This window comes from Capsicum annuum, chromosome 10 (genome assembly GCF_002878395.1).
Source record: "Capsicum annuum cultivar UCD-10X-F1 chromosome 10, UCD10Xv1.1, whole genome shotgun sequence".
Taxonomy (NCBI): domain Eukaryota; kingdom Viridiplantae; phylum Streptophyta; class Magnoliopsida; order Solanales; family Solanaceae; genus Capsicum; species Capsicum annuum.
In genome coordinates this window covers 153,722,282-153,741,816 of record NC_061120.1, presented here as the reverse complement: position 1 = coordinate 153,741,816, position 19,535 = coordinate 153,722,282, and the positions used below count along the sequence as shown (strand labels likewise).

The following is a 19,535-nucleotide window of genomic DNA, read 5'->3' as shown; positions in this document are numbered from 1 at the left end:
CATACCATTATGCACTTTATTTTTTCTTTTGGCATTTTTTTCACAATTCTTCATGCTAAGCATACATGAGGTCCACCTTTAGCTGAGTATTTTCATCTTCCAGTAAACTATGCATTTGGATGAAGTTAAATTTGGATGAAGAAGATTTGGGCAAAAACATTGACAAAGTTGGAGTTGAAGGGAATTTATCTCCAAGGCAAATAGAAAAACTGAAAACCAATCAGGGCATTCAAAGAAAGAAAGATAACAGAGGTAAAACTTCTTCAGTGCAGACAAAGAATTCTTTAAAAAATAAGTCTAAATGAATACACTGATATGGAATATTAGATCAGCGAACACTCAAAAGGCATTCACAAGACCCATTACTATGCAGAAAAGATACCATTTTTCCTTCATTGATCTGATAGAACCTTTCTAGGAAAACCATACTATTGAAGAATATAAGAGAAGATTAGGTATGTATCAAGCTGTAGCAAGCTCATCAGGGAAAATATGGTCTTTCATTGATGAGATGGTGGAGTGTACTTTGGTAAGAGAAGAGGAGAAACAAATGACCATTAAACTATTCATCCGGCAACAGGCAATACATTAGTCGTTACTCTGGTATATGCCAAATATTCCCAGGTGGAGAGATTGATGTTATGGGATTCAATGGAGGACATAACTCATTTAATTCAGGACCCATGGGTAGTAGCAAGAGATTTTAATGTAATTGTAAGTAAAGAAGAAAAACTTAGGGGTCTTCCAGTTACTATGGCTGAAACTGAAGATTTTAAGCATTGTATAAACCTTTTGTGGTTTGGAGGATACAGGGTTCAAGGGAAGTTAGTATACATGGTGGAATAGAAGGACTAATGAAGAGCGTATATTCAAAAGGTTAGATAGGGTTCTTTGTAATGACAAACTGCAGGATCTATTCCCAACACTAGAGGTGGAACACTTGGTTAGGAATGGATCGGATCATACATCTTTGAAGATTCATTTCAGCACTATAAAAGAACATATTACTAAACCTTTTAGGTTTTTGAATATGTGGTTGAAGGACAAGAAATGCTTGGAAGTGATAAAGGACAACTGGGATACTGAGGTGATAAGAAATCCATTCATCATGTTCCATCATAAGTTAAAAATAGTTAAAAATGCCTTGGCGAAATAGAGTAAAGCATACTATGGTAATATCTTCCAGGAAATTGCAACACTAGAAGAGGTTATCAAAGAAAGGGAGAAACAATTTGAAGAGAATCCATCAGGTCAGAATAGGCAGACTCTCTTTAAAGCTCAAGCTGACCTGAACTTGACACTAAAAAGGGAAGAAGAATTTTGGAGGCAGAAGGCTGGATTCGATTGGTTTAAACACAGGGAAAGAAACACTAAGTTCTTTCATGAAGTGGTAAAAGGAAGAAGGAGTAGACTGAAAGTTTTTAGGATTCAAGATGATAGAGGGGTCTGGTTCGAGGATTAAGATAAAATTGCACAGGCTGCTATGACATTCTTTCAAAAATAGTTCACAAAAGGTGAAGAGAATGATGACTTTGACATGTTGAATGAACTACCAGTAGTAGTAAGTCAAGAGCAAAATGAAGAAATAAACAGATGTCCTAAAAATTCAAAAAGTGAAAGATGTTGTAATGGGTCTAAACAAAAATAGTGCAGGGGTCCAGATGGTATGGCAGGAGCTTTTTTACAAGATGCATGGCCGATTATTAGTGATGATATTCATAACATGGCTACAACCTTCTTTTGTGGGTTTGAATTACCAAAATTTGTAACTCATACAAATTTAGTGCTTTTAACCAAGAAGATAGCAGTAAACACCTTTTCTAATATGAGACCTATCTCACTAAGTAATTTTATCAATAAAATATTCTCTTAAATTATTCATGAAAGGATTAAAAGAATCCTACCTCATATTATATCAGAAGAACAGGTTGGCTTTGTACAAGGTAGAAACATTGCAGAGAATATCTTGATGGTGCAGGAAATCATTGCAGGCATCAGGAAGAAAAGAGGATTCTTAATGTGGTCATCAAGCTTGACATGATGAAAGCTTATGATAGAGTAGAATGTCTGTTTCTTATAAAGGTACTAAGAAAGATGGGATTTAGTGAGCTTTTTATAGGCATGGTGTACAGGCTAGTGGAAAATATTTGGTATTCTGTGTTGATAAATGGACAACTACAAGGTTTTTTTAAATCCTCTAGGGGCTTAAAACAGAGGGACCAATTGTCACCCACTCTCTCTATCATTGCAGCATAAGTGATGTCTAGAGCATTAAGATCTTTAAAGCTCACAAAAGACTTCAAGCTATTTGGTATGCCAAGAGGGATTCCTAAGGTGAAGCACTTTGCACTTGTAGATGACATGATAATCCTGGGAAAAGATAAACTTCAAACACTACGTAAAGTGACTGACACATTAGAGAAGTATGAAAAGATTTCAAGGCAAAAAGTCAACAAGGAAAAAAGCTCAATTTATCTACACAAAGAAGTCTCAAATGGTGTGAGTGTAATAGCAGAAGTAGCTACTGGAATCCTAAGAAAGGAATTTACTTTCACTTATCTTGAGTGTCCTATATTACACACGAGGAAGAAGAAAAATTATTACAACACTCTCATGAGCAGAATCAGTGGGAAGTTACAAGGGTGGAAAGGAAAGATGTTATCCTATAGGGGAAGAGCTATCTTGATCAAACATGTGCTACAAAGTATTCTAATACATTGTTTGTCAATAATGAACCCTCCTACCAATGTTATGAATACTATTCAAAGAATATTTGCTTAATTCTCTTAGAGTACTCATATAGGGGAAAGGAGTAGACACTGGATTAGATGGAGTAAGATGTGTGTTCCAGAGGAAGAGGGAGGACTAGGTTTCAAAAATATCAAAGATGTGTCAATGGCCTTATTCTACAAGTTGTGGTGGAACTTTCGCACAAAAGACTCTATATGGAGTAGATATACGGATAATAAGTATTGTAGAAAACTACTTCCTAATGAGGTAGTCTAGAAAACAGGAGCTGAAACTCAGGTATGGAAGAAAATATTACAGGCAAGAGACTTAGTGAAGCATCAAATAATGTGGAAGATCAGAGGAGCAAATTCAAACCTGTGGTTTGATAACTGGATAAGAGAAGGTGATTTGTATATCATTATACAAAACTCGAGGGAATGGGACACCAATTATCAACAGGTGAAGGATGTTATGTAGGAAGAAGGCTGAAATGTTCAAGTGTTGTCAGAATTATTTCCAGAAAATATATAAGAACATTTAGTCAAGCAGTCAGTATTTCAAGGCACAGCGAAGGGAAGGACATTCCAATATGGAAACATGATTCCACTGAAAAGTTCACTGTCAAATCAGCTTGGAATTTCATTAGACAAAGGGAAGATGGGAATTTTCTGTATAAAAATATTTAGGTCAAGGGATTTCCTTTTAAGATGGCTTTCCTAATGTGGAGATTCTGGAAAGGAAAGGTGGAAGTAGATGATAATTTTAGGAGGTGGAGGATTGAAGGTCCAACTAGGTGTTAGTGCTGCACTTTGCCTGCTAAAGAAACCACTACACATGTTTTCTTAAGTTTGACACTGCTAACGGGACTTGGTCTTATTTCTCTTCTTTTGCAGGTATTAACATTAATGAACCAAGCATCAGAGAAATAATCATAAAATGGTGGAATACAGGAGATATTGGAGTAGCTAAAGCTTACTATTAAGCCATCACAAGCATGATATTGTGGGAATTATGGAGGAGAAAGAACAACTCTAAGCATAAGGGTAAAAGTTTGTCAACTCACAGGGTAATCTTCAATGTCAACAGAAGCATTGGATTTTTACTAAGGGTGAGAAGTCCAAGACAATCTTTTCCAGATTTATGGCCAAATATTCATCATGCATTACAAACCAGAAGAGCTAGAGTTAAAAGTCACTAAGGTGGAATGGAAAATCTCATATGAGGGTTGGGTGAAATACAACACTGATGGGGCTTCTAGAGGTAATCCTAGGGTTAGTTCTTATGCTTTCTATTTGAGGGATGACAAGGGGGATCTCATGTATGCACGGGGGCTAAGATTGCTAATTCTACAAATACAGAAGCAGAAGCTTATGCTATTTTTCAAGCAGTAATAAACTGTGGATAGTCTAACTTCACTAAGGTCATCTTTCAAACTGATTCACTAATTATGTTGAAGCTACTGAAAAATGAGTGGACATGTCCATGGAATTTGCTTAGACTACACAGAGCATATAAAAGAAATTTTGAAAGATAAACGGTGCAATTTCAACACATCATGAGGGAAGGGAATCAATTGGCAGATCATTTAGCAAATACAGTAATAGACAGGGGGAGTTCAACATAACAATATTTCAATAATTGGAGAGTTCGGGAAGGAAAATCCTTAACAGTGATAAGTCAGAATGTCCATACATAAGGTTATCATCAACAAAAACATGAAAGGGCTGAGAAGTTCAAAAGTGTCGAGTGACATCTATGCAACATCTATGCAAGGGGAAGGGGAACAAAAAGTAGTTCAAAAGTGTGCGGGTTCGAGCATTCCATTATCTCCCTCCCAGCTACAACTGCAATGAAATGAAGGAAAATGATAAGTTACTACTAGAGTTGAAGAACAATAAGCTGAAATCAGAGCTTACTTGGACATGCAATCAGCCCAAAGGATCTACGACCTACAAATTAGCACCAAAAAAGATGAAGCAGCCCACCCACCAGAGAACTCAGCTACATACAATAAGGAAAGGAGGTAAGGAAGTTAAAACTTCAATAAGTGCGATGAATAGCAAGATTCAGAGACATCAAGGGGGCAAATTCTTACTTCTCAGAGCTGAAGATAGTACAATCTTTGAAGATCCATGGACGAGTATTGATTATCCAAAGCATCAGCAGGAGAAATTGAGGATTCCAGTGAAGAACCATTTTTCACCTGGATTCGAGCTTAAACGACGGAGAAGCAGACAAAACAAAGGATTAGGAAACCCTAGAATTGCTTATATATGTCCTAAGAAATTAGGGTATGGGTTTGGTCTTTGTTCAGAAATTGTAATAGCCCAATTTTCTTTTCGGATTTATGATGGGTTGGTCCATCAATGTAGATACAATAATTTGTTTTGAGTTTTGATATTAATAAAATCCAAATATTAAATTAAAAAAAATTCTTTATTTTTTTAAACGTCATGTCAAATTAAATAATATCAATCAATTTAAAATTGAAGGAGTACTACTTGACAAATGACAACCATGCAAAATTCCTACTTATCAATAAGAAAAATAAGGATGCAACTGGATAATTTGTTACTATTTTAACCTAAATCCACAGACGGTGGAAACATTTTTTTTAACAGTAGCAGTTAATTTCCATGGGTAACTATAGCATGTTACCCTTAGTTTTTCATTTTTGTTTTCTTAAAATATTCCATGATTTTTTTCTTTCTTCATACGCTCCTTAGTTTTGAACTTCCCATTTACCCGCTTCTTCATAGTTAGGTGTATTTACCATATTCACGCTCAAAGGTATAATTATATACGGAACATGCATGACTAATATAAGAAGTGTAAATACACCTACCATTAATAAATGATGCGTATTGATTTTATGTACTTATTCTAACCTCTTTGCTTTAGTTTATGTATCATTTATTGCTAATATAAGGATGTTTATGGTCTGGAATTCGGCTCCTCGCATGAGTTAAAGTGGATGGTTAAGATTTAATAACTAAATTAAGATTTTAAGCATGATGTGAATAATGAATATTTTATCTGTTTTCTTCCAAACTTTTGTAATTTCATAATTATTATAGTTACGGAATTATTTTATTCATAAATATATTTTTTAAAAAAAAAATTCTCTCTATTTCTATGGGTTTCTTTTTCCTACTCTGTGTTCTATTTCGGTACTCACCGTCTATCTTTCAACTTCTTTAAATTAATTTTTCGATTTCATTTTAATCATTAGATACTTTTTCTCTAAAATTAGCTATGAGTATAAATGATGACACTTTTTTAATAACTAAGTTCCTTTTAGTTATGCTAATTGATTATTTTTATTATAATATCGATAATGCTTGTGTTATTATCTTAATTTACTAGACTCATAGATTCATATTTATGTCGTCATGATTTTGGCTATACCAATTTTTCTTACAGCTAATTTATTTTTGGACGAAGAGGAGAAAAGATAGAGTTAAGAAATTTGGAAAAGGGAGAAACAATAAAGTTTTTAAAATGATGAGGGTGTATCTATTAACTTCTTTTATTTTTACCATAGAATGTTTTTTTTACCATAGGGTAATTTTTTTCTAATTAATCATGGTTAGAAAAAAAAAGGTAAGAAGAGAGAGAATTTAAAAAAAACATATTTATGGTAAAATAATTTTGTAGTATAATTGTGGAATTACTAAAAATTTTGGAAGCAAATATATAATATATTTATTATTCAAATCTTAACCATTCATTTTTGTTGGGTTCGAAATCGAGAGAGCATCATGCGGAAGCTTATAATTTGCAAACAATAAAGACGATAAATCATATGACAAAGAAAAGTGTACTAAAAGCATATTATTGCATATTGTTTGACCAATTGGCCTACATATTAAAAAATATAAAACATATTAGGAGAAAATCTCCCTTAAACAAAACTCTTTAATGACTATATTATGGATGCTATTGTATTATGATATGAGAAGGAAATCTTCTATTTATAGAGTTACAAAACCTTTCATCCAAGAAAGAAGTTTGTCAAATATGAAAAAAATTTATATTTTTCTTTAGGAAAAGTAAAAGTAATTATGGTATTACTTTTATTTTTTCTTTCAAGAAAAGTAAAACTTAAACTTGGTAAGAAAATCAGGACAAAAATCTTAACAATTTTAACTCTTGTCATGTGTCTCTCATCCAAGTAAGAACTTGGGGGAAAATGGAGAGAATGAAAATGGTGAGGAGTTGAACCTTATGGTGTGTATTATTTACCTTAAGTTAGGAACATATATATGATTTAAAAGTGAATTGAGGCGAAAAGAAATGGAATCGAGAAAAATGGAGTGAAAAATAGTTGAAGGGTTTGGGAAAAATAAAAGAAGGACTTCACATTTTTATTGATCCCTGTAAAGAATGAATCTTGGGCCTAAATCAACCTCTAAAGCTAACTCATGAGGGGAGGATTGTCCAAGTCCATATAGAGAGATCAATCACCATCCCTTTTTCTTCGATGTGGGATACTTAACAGTCCCAAACTTATAAAAGGTGACTTAGTTGTGGAGAAAATATATCTTTTGACATTTTGGACAACCAAACTTTATAAAACCAATGCAAGTCTTGAAGAAAGGGTTATATACACAATCATTAAGATTGAAGAATCTAAATATGTAGTGATTTTTTCTAATTCTAAAACCTTAACTTTGTGTATGATTAGGTCGGCTTATTACAATTACGTTTGAGTCTAAGTTTTGTATATTGTTGATGGATAAATTCTTTACATTATCATGTTATATTTAAAATTAATTTGAAATTCTATTGACCTAGGGTGTGTTTGGTATGATGGAAAATATTTTTCGTGGAAAATGTTTTCTTGGAAAATGTTTTCCTGAAAAATAAGGTGGTTTTCTACTTATTTTCTCATGTTTGGTTGGTGAGTGGAAAATATTTTTCAAAAAATATTTTATGGTGTTAGGTTGGTGAGTATAAAATATTTTTTAGAAAAATATTTTCTAGTGAATTGGTGAGTGAAAAAATATTTTTTAGAAAATACTACTAGCTATTAACTAGTATATCAGTGTCTCTAGCAACTCAACAATTTGTAAGAACTAATTTAAATATAGCAAATAATATTAATATCGAATACTAAAATATTACAATCACTAAATTTAAGAAACTATTAATTAGCAAATATAGGAGACACTTTTCAACATTTTGTCAGGACAATCTCAAGATATTACAAGCAATAGAAATATAACAGAACGACAAGCTTATTCAACCATGTGAAACAAGTTACATCGATGACAAAATGAAATATACAATCAGCAAATGTAACATAGGTAAGTCTTTTTCTATGCATATGAAAATAACAATACATTCAACGAACATTGGAAAAAAAAAATTCGGGTTTCACTATTTTTTATTTCAAGCAGTGAAAAATTGAAACAAAGCACAGTGAAAAATATTTTCGAGTAATGTAAATTTTTTAGAAATGTGAATTTTTTGAGTCATGTGAATATGAGTGTTGTTGGGGTGGGGAGAAGAGCGGGGGTAGGGGCATAAGTCACATTTGTCATTTTCCCTCAAATTTACTACAACCAAACAAGGAAAAATAGAAACACATTTTCCATCATACCAAACACACCCCTAATGTAAACTTATTTAAAATGTCAGTTTATTTGACATAAATTTGTTACATTCTTTTGAGCGTCTCTTTTTCTTAGAAATTGTATATATATATATATATATATTCTCATTAATTATCTCAAGTATCTGTAAATATGCAAAAGATCGACAAATATAGAAAAATTTGGGCCGATGAAATGTTCCAAATGTCCGTCAATCTCTTTCTGGACTTAAAATAAGTTAGTATTCGTTTCCGCGCATCACGCAGGAGAAAAAAAATTACAAATACTATTATATTATTAGTTTGATCCATTGAATTCTTTTATTACTTTATTGATTGTGGAATTTAGATCATCTAATTCACAACAGCTTATTAGTTGTTTATGAATGAAAAATTTGTAGAATTATGTAAAAGATATGAAAATTTAAGATGTTAAATAAAAATAAAAGAAAAAAATGTAAATTGTTGATAAATAATAATTTGATTCTCTTTAGCTAACTCAACAAAAAAAGAAGTCACAATGTGAAGTCACACCTTCTCAATATGTCAAACACCCTCTCATACAACGTATAAATAGAGTTCTTCGAGATTTTATAAGAAATACAGTATTAATTCAACTATATTTTGGACTACTTATATTTTATTTTCAATATAATATATTTAATTTTAATTTTAATTTTAATTATTGATATTACCTAAGTAAGAATTGATATATATATAATATTAATTAATGAAATATAGTAATTGTTAAATGGAATCAAAATTGTGATTTTACTATATAGGGTCATTAAATTATATTGAGTTAATAAATATCTAATTATAATCTTATTTTAATTAATGAAATATAGTAATTGTTAAACGAAATCACAATTGTGATTTTATTATACAGGGTCATTAAATTATATTGAGTTAATAAATATCTAATTATAATCTTATTTTCTAATGCAATACACCTAGAAACAAAATTTAATAACAAATAAAGGAAAAAATTATATAATTACAACCATCTAATAACATTTTAACTATTTTTTTTGAATCCTTTTCATTGTTTAATTATTTTACAACTTTTATCTTATTTTGTAAGATTTCAGTTACATGATCTTATTCATATATATAGTATGATTGTTTTTGATCATTCAAGATATTTTCTCATCTGAAATTCAAATAAATCTTATTCTTTTATACCTTTACACTAAAATAACAATGCAACACAAATGTATATATGTAGTGTGTATCTATTTTTCAGAGTACCCCAGTTGCTGGTTGTAGGAGCAGAGCTGGTGAACAGCTTGTGGTGCCCCAAGTTGCTAATGGAGCGATCGATTTCAGGATCTTAAGCCAAAACTTCTCTGGTATCTCCAACATTCATCGAGTAAATATCATTGTCTTTCATCAGCATAACTAAAACACAAGGAACAAGGAAAGAGTTAGTGGCAGAAATGGATAAGGAGCATAACCCCAGAGCATTTCAGCAAAGCAGCTTACATAGTATAAGTAAGCCAGTCAGATAGGGAATTAACATTCCTTCTACTCAGAAAACAAAATTATAGGTTCATAATATTGTAAGCCACAAAGAATGAGAACTCCCATAAAGATCATAAATCAATTGTTTGGCATGCAGTCAATGTTCTAGAATAAGTCAACGTTATTTTTCTGATAGAAGAATATGTTACTACTTACTATTAGTATTATTTAGTTCAACCAATGCTTAAACATCATTGTCGATTTTAAATACTGAAAAGTAATACCAGAATTATTTGCATACACATCAATTGCACCAATTATTCCCTAATAGCCTGTCAAAACAAAAGGAGTGTTATATAGCAAATTACATTTCCATACCAATTCACACTAAAGACACTAACTTGATGTCGCAGTTAAAAACAATAAGCCAAATGTAGCATCCAGCACTAATGACTTACTATTTTCTCCATATTTCAACACTTTTGTTTTACATCATAGACCAAGCTAATTACTACTTTCTGAAGGCCTTGTTTAAGCTCATAATTAGATATGCCTAATCACAGAAGGCAATGCGATCAAGTTATGTTGCTCGGACTCTCTAAAAAGGTTGCCGCACCTGTGTCAGATTTTTAAAAAATGCACTACTTTTGGAGTATCGGACATGCACCCGTCGACATTTTTAAAGAGTCCAAGCAATATAGCCACCAAAGACACATTCTTTTAGTTGCTATTCCTTTTTTTATTTTAATATTGATGGTTTTTGCACCAGCTTGTGTGCATTTCGACTAATCCACCCGTAGTCTGTCCTTCCCACAAGCACATGTTGCCAAGGTAATACTAATCATGCCCACCAACCTTTAGTAAATGCGCTTATACAAAAGGTTGTAACCAGGATTTGAAACTGGGATTTCCAGTCACTCTCAGTTACTATTTCTTAGCAAAAAAGATTTAGCTTTTCAAGATGGCATTACAGTTCATCCAAATGCCATTCTTTAATCATTTTCTTGTCACGTACATTACTAACTAAAGTAGTTTTTACTAAGACACTGAACCCCTTTCTAGCAGTTGCATACTCAAAAACCATTCACTAATTTGTAAGGAAATTTGGCTATTAGCCCCTCAAAATTAAATAAATTACAGAAATTCAGAAAAAGTTTTTAGAGAAAATCAACAGCTCACCTTGGGAGTGCAGAGCGGGTCGGTGAATAGAATTTGACCTTCATTTCCAATTTCCCAACCAAGACCAGAATAAAGAACATTATGCAACAGGTCTTCCATGGCATCCCAATCTTTAATGAAACCTCTTTCGATGGGATCCACCGTAACCACCTCCTCCTCCTCAAACATGGAACCTTCATCATCTTCAGGAATCCATTTTATTTGGGTTGGTATTACCTAAATCATACATTCCCAAAGTTACAAAAAGCATTAACTATACCATTACCATCTTAAAACCCCAAAAAGTTCATATAAAATAGAGCAAAATAACAAGTTAATAGCAGAAAGTTTCAATCTTGAACCTCTTTTCTTATGGAGTTTTCTTATACTTCATTCCTAAAGTTATTAAAAACATGTGTGGTAAATATTTAGAAAAGGAAAAGATCTGCAGAATTTTGAGTCACTCACCAAATACAAGAGACAACCTAACAAATAATTTATACAATCAACTATGCCTTAAGTATAAACTTGTGCCAGTTATTTGAAGCCTCGGTATCCAAATATAATTATTTGCAGTTTTACCTTTACTCAAAATCTATATATGGAATTATGTTATCTTTGACATCTTACATAGATAAGAAGTGAAAAGTTTGTGGCACCTCCAAACAATGTTGCACTCCGACAAATAATATGATCAACAGTAGAAGACTCTTGCATTGACACTACATCTGAGAAGGATCCCACACCAAATCCAATAGCTATGTCATTTTTCGCCGTGGTGTTCCAGAACTAATCAATAAATGACAGCCTAGTATTAACCAGACATTATTGAAACAAAACTAATGATTTGAACACAACATAATATTGGTATTATATAGATTCAGAAAATCCAAAGCGCTAAAAGAAAATATTAGTTAAATTAAAATCTCACCTGATAATTGTACAGGCAGATTATGTAGAACTTCAAGAAAAATAATAATTTTTGGAAAAACTCGCTGATGAAGTAGGAAAGGATGAGTAAGTAGCAATACTATACTTGCAAGCATTACCTAATATATTTCATAACAAGTATATCAAAAAGAAAAAATGGCTATGTTGTTAGTTAACTGAATGTCTTTTTGGTAATTTCATCATAAACAACGTTATATGATGAGTCATCATTTTTACTATCTGACGTCAATGACCTAATCAACAACTTCACGCCTTTTAAACTTTTAGCTCTAGATAGAGCCACATAAAGTTGACCATGGGAGAAAATAGGCTCACGCAAATAAATTCCAACTTAGTCTAAAGTTTAACCCTGAGTTTTATTTATAGTCATAACAAAACATAATTGTATTGAAAATTGTGTTCTCTTGAAAGGAACTGACAAATTTTCATCTGCTGAAGTTGATAGTGGTATGCGAGGAATAAAGATATGTTTGTTTTTAAAATCACCGCTAGCAATTTTAGCACTTATAGCATGTGTTTTAAAATTACAACGCGTTAATCACGTACCATTACAAAAATCTTTGGAAGGATTTAAATTTCGTAACAACATACTGGGAAATTTTCTTTCAAAGTTAATATGCAAGGTGACAAATTAACGGGATTTATAATATGTAGATAATCTTCAAATTGACTTTGATCGTTTGGTTCAATAGTTTCATCAGTTGCAATAAATAATTTTGCAGTATTTGAAAATTTTGATATAAGCATATCATTTATTTCATGAATATAATCATTTTTTATTGTTAAAATAACACGAGAAGCTAAAGAAGAAGAGTTATGAAATAACAAATTTATATTAGGATATGTTACCTTGAATAATTCATCTTGAGATCGTTCTTCGATAGTAAAAGAAATGAACAAAGATTTGGGAATTTCAATTTTTTCGTTGGAGTTAAGTTTTTCTTTTCCATTTCCAATTCTCATTAAGAACTCAGAAAAAGCTGAATTTGTTCTTGCACGCATATTCTCTGATAGGTGTAACTTTTTTAGTTGGTTCCAAATTTGTGAGTATAGCAAAGTTTGTGCAATGAAGTCTTCCTTTTTTTCATTTCGAACAACAGAAAGAGTTTGTCTAAAATCACCACCTAAAACAACAATTTTTTCACCAAAGAGTGTCCTCGTATCCATCAGATCTTTCAAGAGTAAATTAAAAGATTCAATAGTTTTTTCTTTAGCCATTGATGTTTCATCTCAGACAATTAATTTTGCATCTCGAATTAAAGAGGCAAGTGAGCATTGTTTACTAACATTGCAAGTAATATTTTCATCAATATCAATAGGTATTTTAAAGAGTGAATGAGAAGTTTGTCCTCCAATAAGAATGGAGGCCGTGACATCAGAACTTGCAGTTGTTAATGCAACAGATTCTTTTGATTTTATCGTTGCTAATAAACTTAGGTATAAGAAACTCTTACCAGTTCCTCCAGGTCCATCAATAAAGAAAGTGCATGCTCTATTTCAAAAAACTCTATCAATTATTAAGGTATAAGCTCTTCTTTGTTCTATATTATGTCTAAACAATACAATTAAACATAATCTTTACACAACAAAATCATAACTTATTATTTGAATTAGAAACCACTAAGTTACTCAATATCGAAAGCTAGTTATTCATGACCAATAAACCCAATGTAATGTAAAAGAAAATTTACAACCTAGAAACAACAAAGTCACAGTGTAGATTCAATAATGAGTTACATAAATACAAACATGAAAAAGATGTTTCGTTATTCTTGATCGAAAATCAACTTAATAGAAAAGAAAATTTGAAACTTGAAAATTAAACCAATACATTATATTAAAGATCCAGTAACAAAACTATTTACAAGTATAAAAGGATGATTTGTTACTTTGATCAATAAATCAAAACGTAATATAAATAGAAATTTGAAATTCAAAAATTATAAAATTACCCAATAACAAAGCTATGATCACAAAATTTTATTATGCAAATAAGGTATTCGTGTATATCTAAAAAAGGACTTCTAAAATTGGAAAAAAAAAAATAAGGACTCCTAAATTAAAATATCATAACAAAAAATAATAGTCCTAACCTAAAAAAAGCCCATTTTTTTCTTGGAAAAATTCACTACCCTTTTCACGTATTACATTGAATTTTTGAAAGAAAACTTTTCTTCTTCTCTTAGGAGTCTTAACCTATTTTATGTAAAATAGTTCCATCAATTTTTCTAAAATATTTAAAACTTTACCTTATATAGAACTTTTTTTATATAATAATTTCTTTAAAGTTGGATTTTCTTTAACAAAATATTGATAAATTTAGGAATTCAGCTAAAAGTAGAAAATCTTCTTCATTTATTTTTTTATATATAGTTATTATAGTCAAGATTCAATATAATAATTGAAGAAAAAAATGTGAAAAGACGATTTTGTCTATTACACAATCTTTTAATGAAGAGAAAAAAGTTCAAATCACTTTTCTAAGAATTTTCACACTTTTAACATATTATTATTATTATAGATATAGATTATTTATAGATATAAATTATTGGTCATAGATATAGATTATAGATAAATTATAGATATAGATTATAGATTTATTACTTTTCTTATCGAAGTTGACCATAATTTATTCGTATCTTGTTTCATTCTTTTGTTTGATAGACTTTTCTTTTCCTATTTCCACCGTCTTTATTTGAATATTTACAATTTTTTCACTAAATCTGAAATGCTACTATCTCCACATTAGAAATTGTGACCAGCAAAATATAAATGAGAAAGTTGGATTAGTGCATGATTTCACAATGGGCATGTGATAATTCACATATTCATCTACATGAGATGACAAGAATCACAGGCAAAGGAGCAAGTCTTTTTGTTCCTTCAGGCACAATGGTCAATCTAATTTGCTTGCTTACTCTTGTAAAATCAGGGGTAATGTAGTGATTCTCGGTGATAATACAACTAGGCTCATTTGCTAGGAGAATTACATGCTCGATAAGAATATAACATACTCTCATATCTACAAGAGGTAGGGGTAAAGTTTATATACACACATGGTATATTGTTGTTGTTATTGATACATTATACGGTTATGCTATCTGAGTTTTGCTAAACTTCAGTATATTATTCTATTTTTGAACCATACATAGTCGGTGACAGATCCAAAATTTAAAATATTGTATGGTTCTAAATTGTGATAGTGCGTGTTAATATGTATGTTTAACCCTATTTGTGTTTACTTTTTCACACATTCATATACAGGACTCAACCTAAAAGTACTAGTTCTACTTGGTAGTTTCTTACTAAATCATGCATCTTATTATTCTACTCAGCGATCATTTTTTTTTATGATTGACTCATTTTCTAATGCAAATCTTTAACAATATTCCTGTGAATGCAGTACATGAGATAGATGCCTTCCCGTGTAGTATACAAACAAAGTTGGAGAGCTAGCAAAGAAATATGATCTGAAATTGCATATTAACGGCCTATATATTTAATGCATCAGTTGTCAGTACACATTTTCTTATTATTAAGTAAACAACATTTTATATGCAATCAACTAGTGCTGTAGAGCCGAACGAATTTTTATGGTTGAATTAATTTTTATGGTTAGAGTAACTTTAGGTAGTTACCACAATGTAAATTTCAATCAAGTTACAGTGGTATGTCGTTGCTATTATATTCTTTGAGGTTATAACTGGACTAATATGTATTTTATGATCAGGTGCGCTATGAAGTTAATAAAAGTCTCTTACTTGTGCTACTTTTGCTATGAGGAAAAATTTCAAAAGACACCTGTAAAAGAAGACATGAAAATGGAGATGTTTAATAGCTCGATTTACTTTATATTATGAGGTCTATACTTGGTTTATAAAAACTTTGTAATGCTGCAATACTAAATAGTTGCATAGAGCTTCAATTTCAGTTTGTAATAATAATTCTGTATTATTGACCTTTATTAATATTTAAACAAACATATTATTGTTTAATGATACGTTGAATTCATATTAGCTGTAATATAATATTATGTTGGGCTCGTGCTCAGACGGATCATACCCCGCTAATATTAGTAATAAATCAATATAATCAATTATATAGTAAGCATAAATGGTTAAATTAAATATAATATATTCTTTCTATATACACTAGAGGAGCATGACCCATGTTAGCACAGGCCCAACATTAATATATTTTGATTATGTACGATAAATTAGATTGATGTCAGTTCAAATTATGAATTATAAAATATGAATACAAAAAATATATAAACTACTTGATAGTATTTTTTAAGGAGTAAAATTATCTCACGAGATAATTATATATAACCTTTTACTCATATAAATAACAAAATTTGATGCATTTTGAAGTTTAGATCTTTAATCCTATGACTAAGATTGCTACATTAAATAAAAAATATTAGATAATACATAAGATTTGACACCTTTTGTATAAAATAGAGAATAATTGTTGAAAACAGTAATTTTCAAATCTGCCCAAGTTTCGATCATGGCTATCTATTTTCATAGCCTCCGCAATCTCCCTCAACTTCGTAGCCATAAAAACCCTCACGACGACCATAGTCTCCCATGTTGTAGTCACAATAATCCTCGGCTATCGAAGACATATTCCCCTTATATCACCTTTTGAACCTACAAAATGAACAAATAAAGTTAGTAGTAAAAGCTTCTCACCAACACTCGTATTCACTCACTTTTGTGATCCTCACAATTGGAGCGGCGAATATTAAAAGTTGCTTGTACGCCGGTAGTCAATAAGATGTCAATTCTACTTGGCGGCCGAAATGGATTCCTGCTTGATCGACTCAAGAAACAAAACAAAATTTACTTATGAACTTGAAACAAAGAAGTTACTACGAGTTAAAAATGAGAAAAGCACACAAATAACGAAGACACGAAGAAGCGGATTCAATAATTAATCTACAACTAAGTAGGTGATTACTAGTTGTTAATTAATTCTAGAATCAAGACATGAAACTAATGAAACAATAAGATGAAACTAAGAATTTAAAATTGAGCTCGAAAATATTGCGTGAATAGTAGTAGTGATGACGTGGCAACCACGTATTGGTTTGGTTTTATCAAGTGGTTATTCTCAAAGGTTCAAGTCTTGGTCAAAAATTAATTTAGATTGGTGGAATTTGTTTTAGGAGGGAAAATAAGTCTTGGAGCCTTTTTCAATTTTCAAGACTTGACTTTTTCTTGTACTTATCCTTAAAACATGGACCCTTATTTCATGGGAAAGTGGTTGAGAAGTGATGTAAAGTATTTAGTGTGTAGGAAAAGTCTTTGAGTCACAAGTACTACACCTTGAAACTTGGATCTATGCCTTGCAAGACTACCACAATACACACTCTTTTTCTTCAACTTCTAAGATCAAGAACCACTTTTATTCAACAATATATGGAGATGGTGAAGAACACCAAGAACACAAACTTTGAGTCTTAAAGTTCTAAGGTTCAAGTTGGACCTCCCAAACAACAATAATAACTTCCAACCAAGACTATAACAACAAGTCCACACGTCCAAGAACAACAACTTCAACACACGGCCATGGTCTTGTTCACAACAATAATATCAATTTTTTTTAAAGCTCAAATCTAGATCGACTCAAAGTGTTAATGGACAAGAATACTAACACTTGAAACAATAGCACAAGCAAAATAAATCCTAGACCTAGACACACAACATTCGGCCAATATACAACAACAACAAGTTCAACTTCTCGGCCAATATTTAAGCTCAAGAACACGTCTTTCTTTTTTTTTTCTTAGCAAGATAGCCCAAGATTGGTATTATAAGAACAAAACCAAAGATGGCTTTGATACCAAATGATACGAGAAAAGACAGCGGAAGCACGAAACACACTCCAAATCAGTCTACTAATCTTAAGGATTCGAGGGCCAAGATGGAGACCACACTCGAATTCGCTACCAACAACAAGAATACAAAATACAAAGGTGTATTTCAACACCAAAACAGTTGTAAAATGTGATGAACAATATGAACAACAATAACACAAGTTTTGGATTCAATAAATGACCCAAAATAGTCCACTACACAAGATAACAACAACAAAAGTAAAGGATAGATGGTGAGACCAAGATTATTACAAGATTAAGAACTAAAGAGTGTATTAAACTCAAAAACCCCTAATGAATGTAATAATCAAAACCACACTCTTACGGTGATCGCCAATGGAATCAACTCACCTCAAGATCCATCGTTTTCAAGCAAAGAACAATGTTAGCTTTTCCAAGCCCTATACTAAAACTACACTAAGTTGGTTTACTCTCAAGAGAGAGGATTTTAAGTGTTTCAATATTTCATCTTTCATAAAACTAAAGAGAAAAGACCTAAAATGTACTACTTATAGTATATTACAAAAGTAGACAAAAAGACCACATTACCCTTAATAACCAAGGGTGGCTGTAACGCCCTAATTTTCTAAATTGGAATGCTACATGGTGCTTATGACCTCGAGGGACCACAAGTTAACCCATGACTGATATCTGTACCTGTAGACTATTATTTGTGACATAATAATGCAGAAAACATGCACAATAGGCCATAAGGTTCAACTAAAATAATATAGCATCCATATGGGCAAAAAATACCCAAAATAACAAAAAACTGAATCTGAAAGCTAAATCTGAGCGTAAATCTGAAAGCTTCTAAGTACTGTCTGAAATAAGAAGTTGAAGGAACATGTCTCCAACTAACTCCATAAAACTAAACTGAAGAAATAAATGAATAAATCAAATAATGTCATCTTTGAATGAAGACAACTCACTGCAACTTTGTATGTTGAATGCAACTGCTACTGCAGGTCTGGGACTCGTGCCTCTGAACCTATGGTGTAACATGAAAAGAAAGCACCATAGCGCAAATGCGTCAGTACAACTGGAGTACTGAGTATACGAGTAAGGTGGTTAATGCAAGGGTTTACATACATGAATAATACTACTGACTGACTGATATGAATGTAAGAGTACAAACATATATACATAGTAACTAAGATCGTGAGTACATGATGGCTAAATTTGTACGCTAATACATGGATGGAACCATAGTTCTGATAACATGGATGAGTGTACCTGACAGCCCTAAATCTGGTTGAACTCTCTGAGTTTCGTGCTATAACTGAATGTGACCGTATCTAACAATCCTGGTATATTAATCTCTGAAAAACCGTATGAGTTCTTTTACTGAGACTAATACTCTGTGGGAGGTAGTTGTTTAACCGACAGCCCCATATGTGTCATTATGGCTAAGATGGGGTCCAATCTCTGCCCTGACTGAAAGGGAGTCAATACCGCACCACTGGTAAGGACAACATGTGAGCAACCCTCATATAATAGGTAACTCTAGTGAGAATGGTGGGAACCCTCATATAATAGGTTAAGCCACCTCATATACCCTTATATAACAGGATGTGATGTCTCTACCTATGCTGGTTACATAGTTCTGGAATACAAGGATGACTGCTAAGAATCATACCCTTATATACAGGCAAGTTCCCATCCTTGGGTTCACTCGGTGCTAACTCCTACTCCCATCTGAAGAGACTAAACATGATTCAACTGATTAACTGACTTTTGTTGACTAACGAA

General features: G+C 31.8%; 1 protein-coding gene and 1 long non-coding RNA gene across 2 annotated transcripts; one reads left to right on the top strand and one right to left on the bottom strand.

Annotated features, from left to right (window-relative positions):
* Positions 1–457: 457 nt before the first annotated feature.
* On the top strand, positions 458–3,712 carry LOC124887809. Its single transcript, XM_047397725.1, has 6 exons — positions 458–529; positions 625–824; positions 1,021–1,087; positions 1,187–1,449; positions 1,992–2,182; positions 3,624–3,712. The coding sequence occupies exons 1-6, from the start codon at positions 458–460 to the stop codon at positions 3,710–3,712; spliced, it is 882 nt and encodes a 293-aa protein (XP_047253681.1).
* Positions 3,713–4,343: 631 nt separating this feature from the next.
* LOC107852441 lies at positions 4,344–4,981 on the bottom strand. The gene is made up of 3 exons (XR_007045929.1): positions 4,826–4,981; positions 4,647–4,731; positions 4,344–4,568 (listed from the first exon to the last, which is right to left on the bottom strand). It is a non-coding gene; the product is annotated as an uncharacterized LOC107852441 (long non-coding RNA).
* Between the last annotated feature and the right edge of the window lie 14,554 nt (positions 4,982–19,535).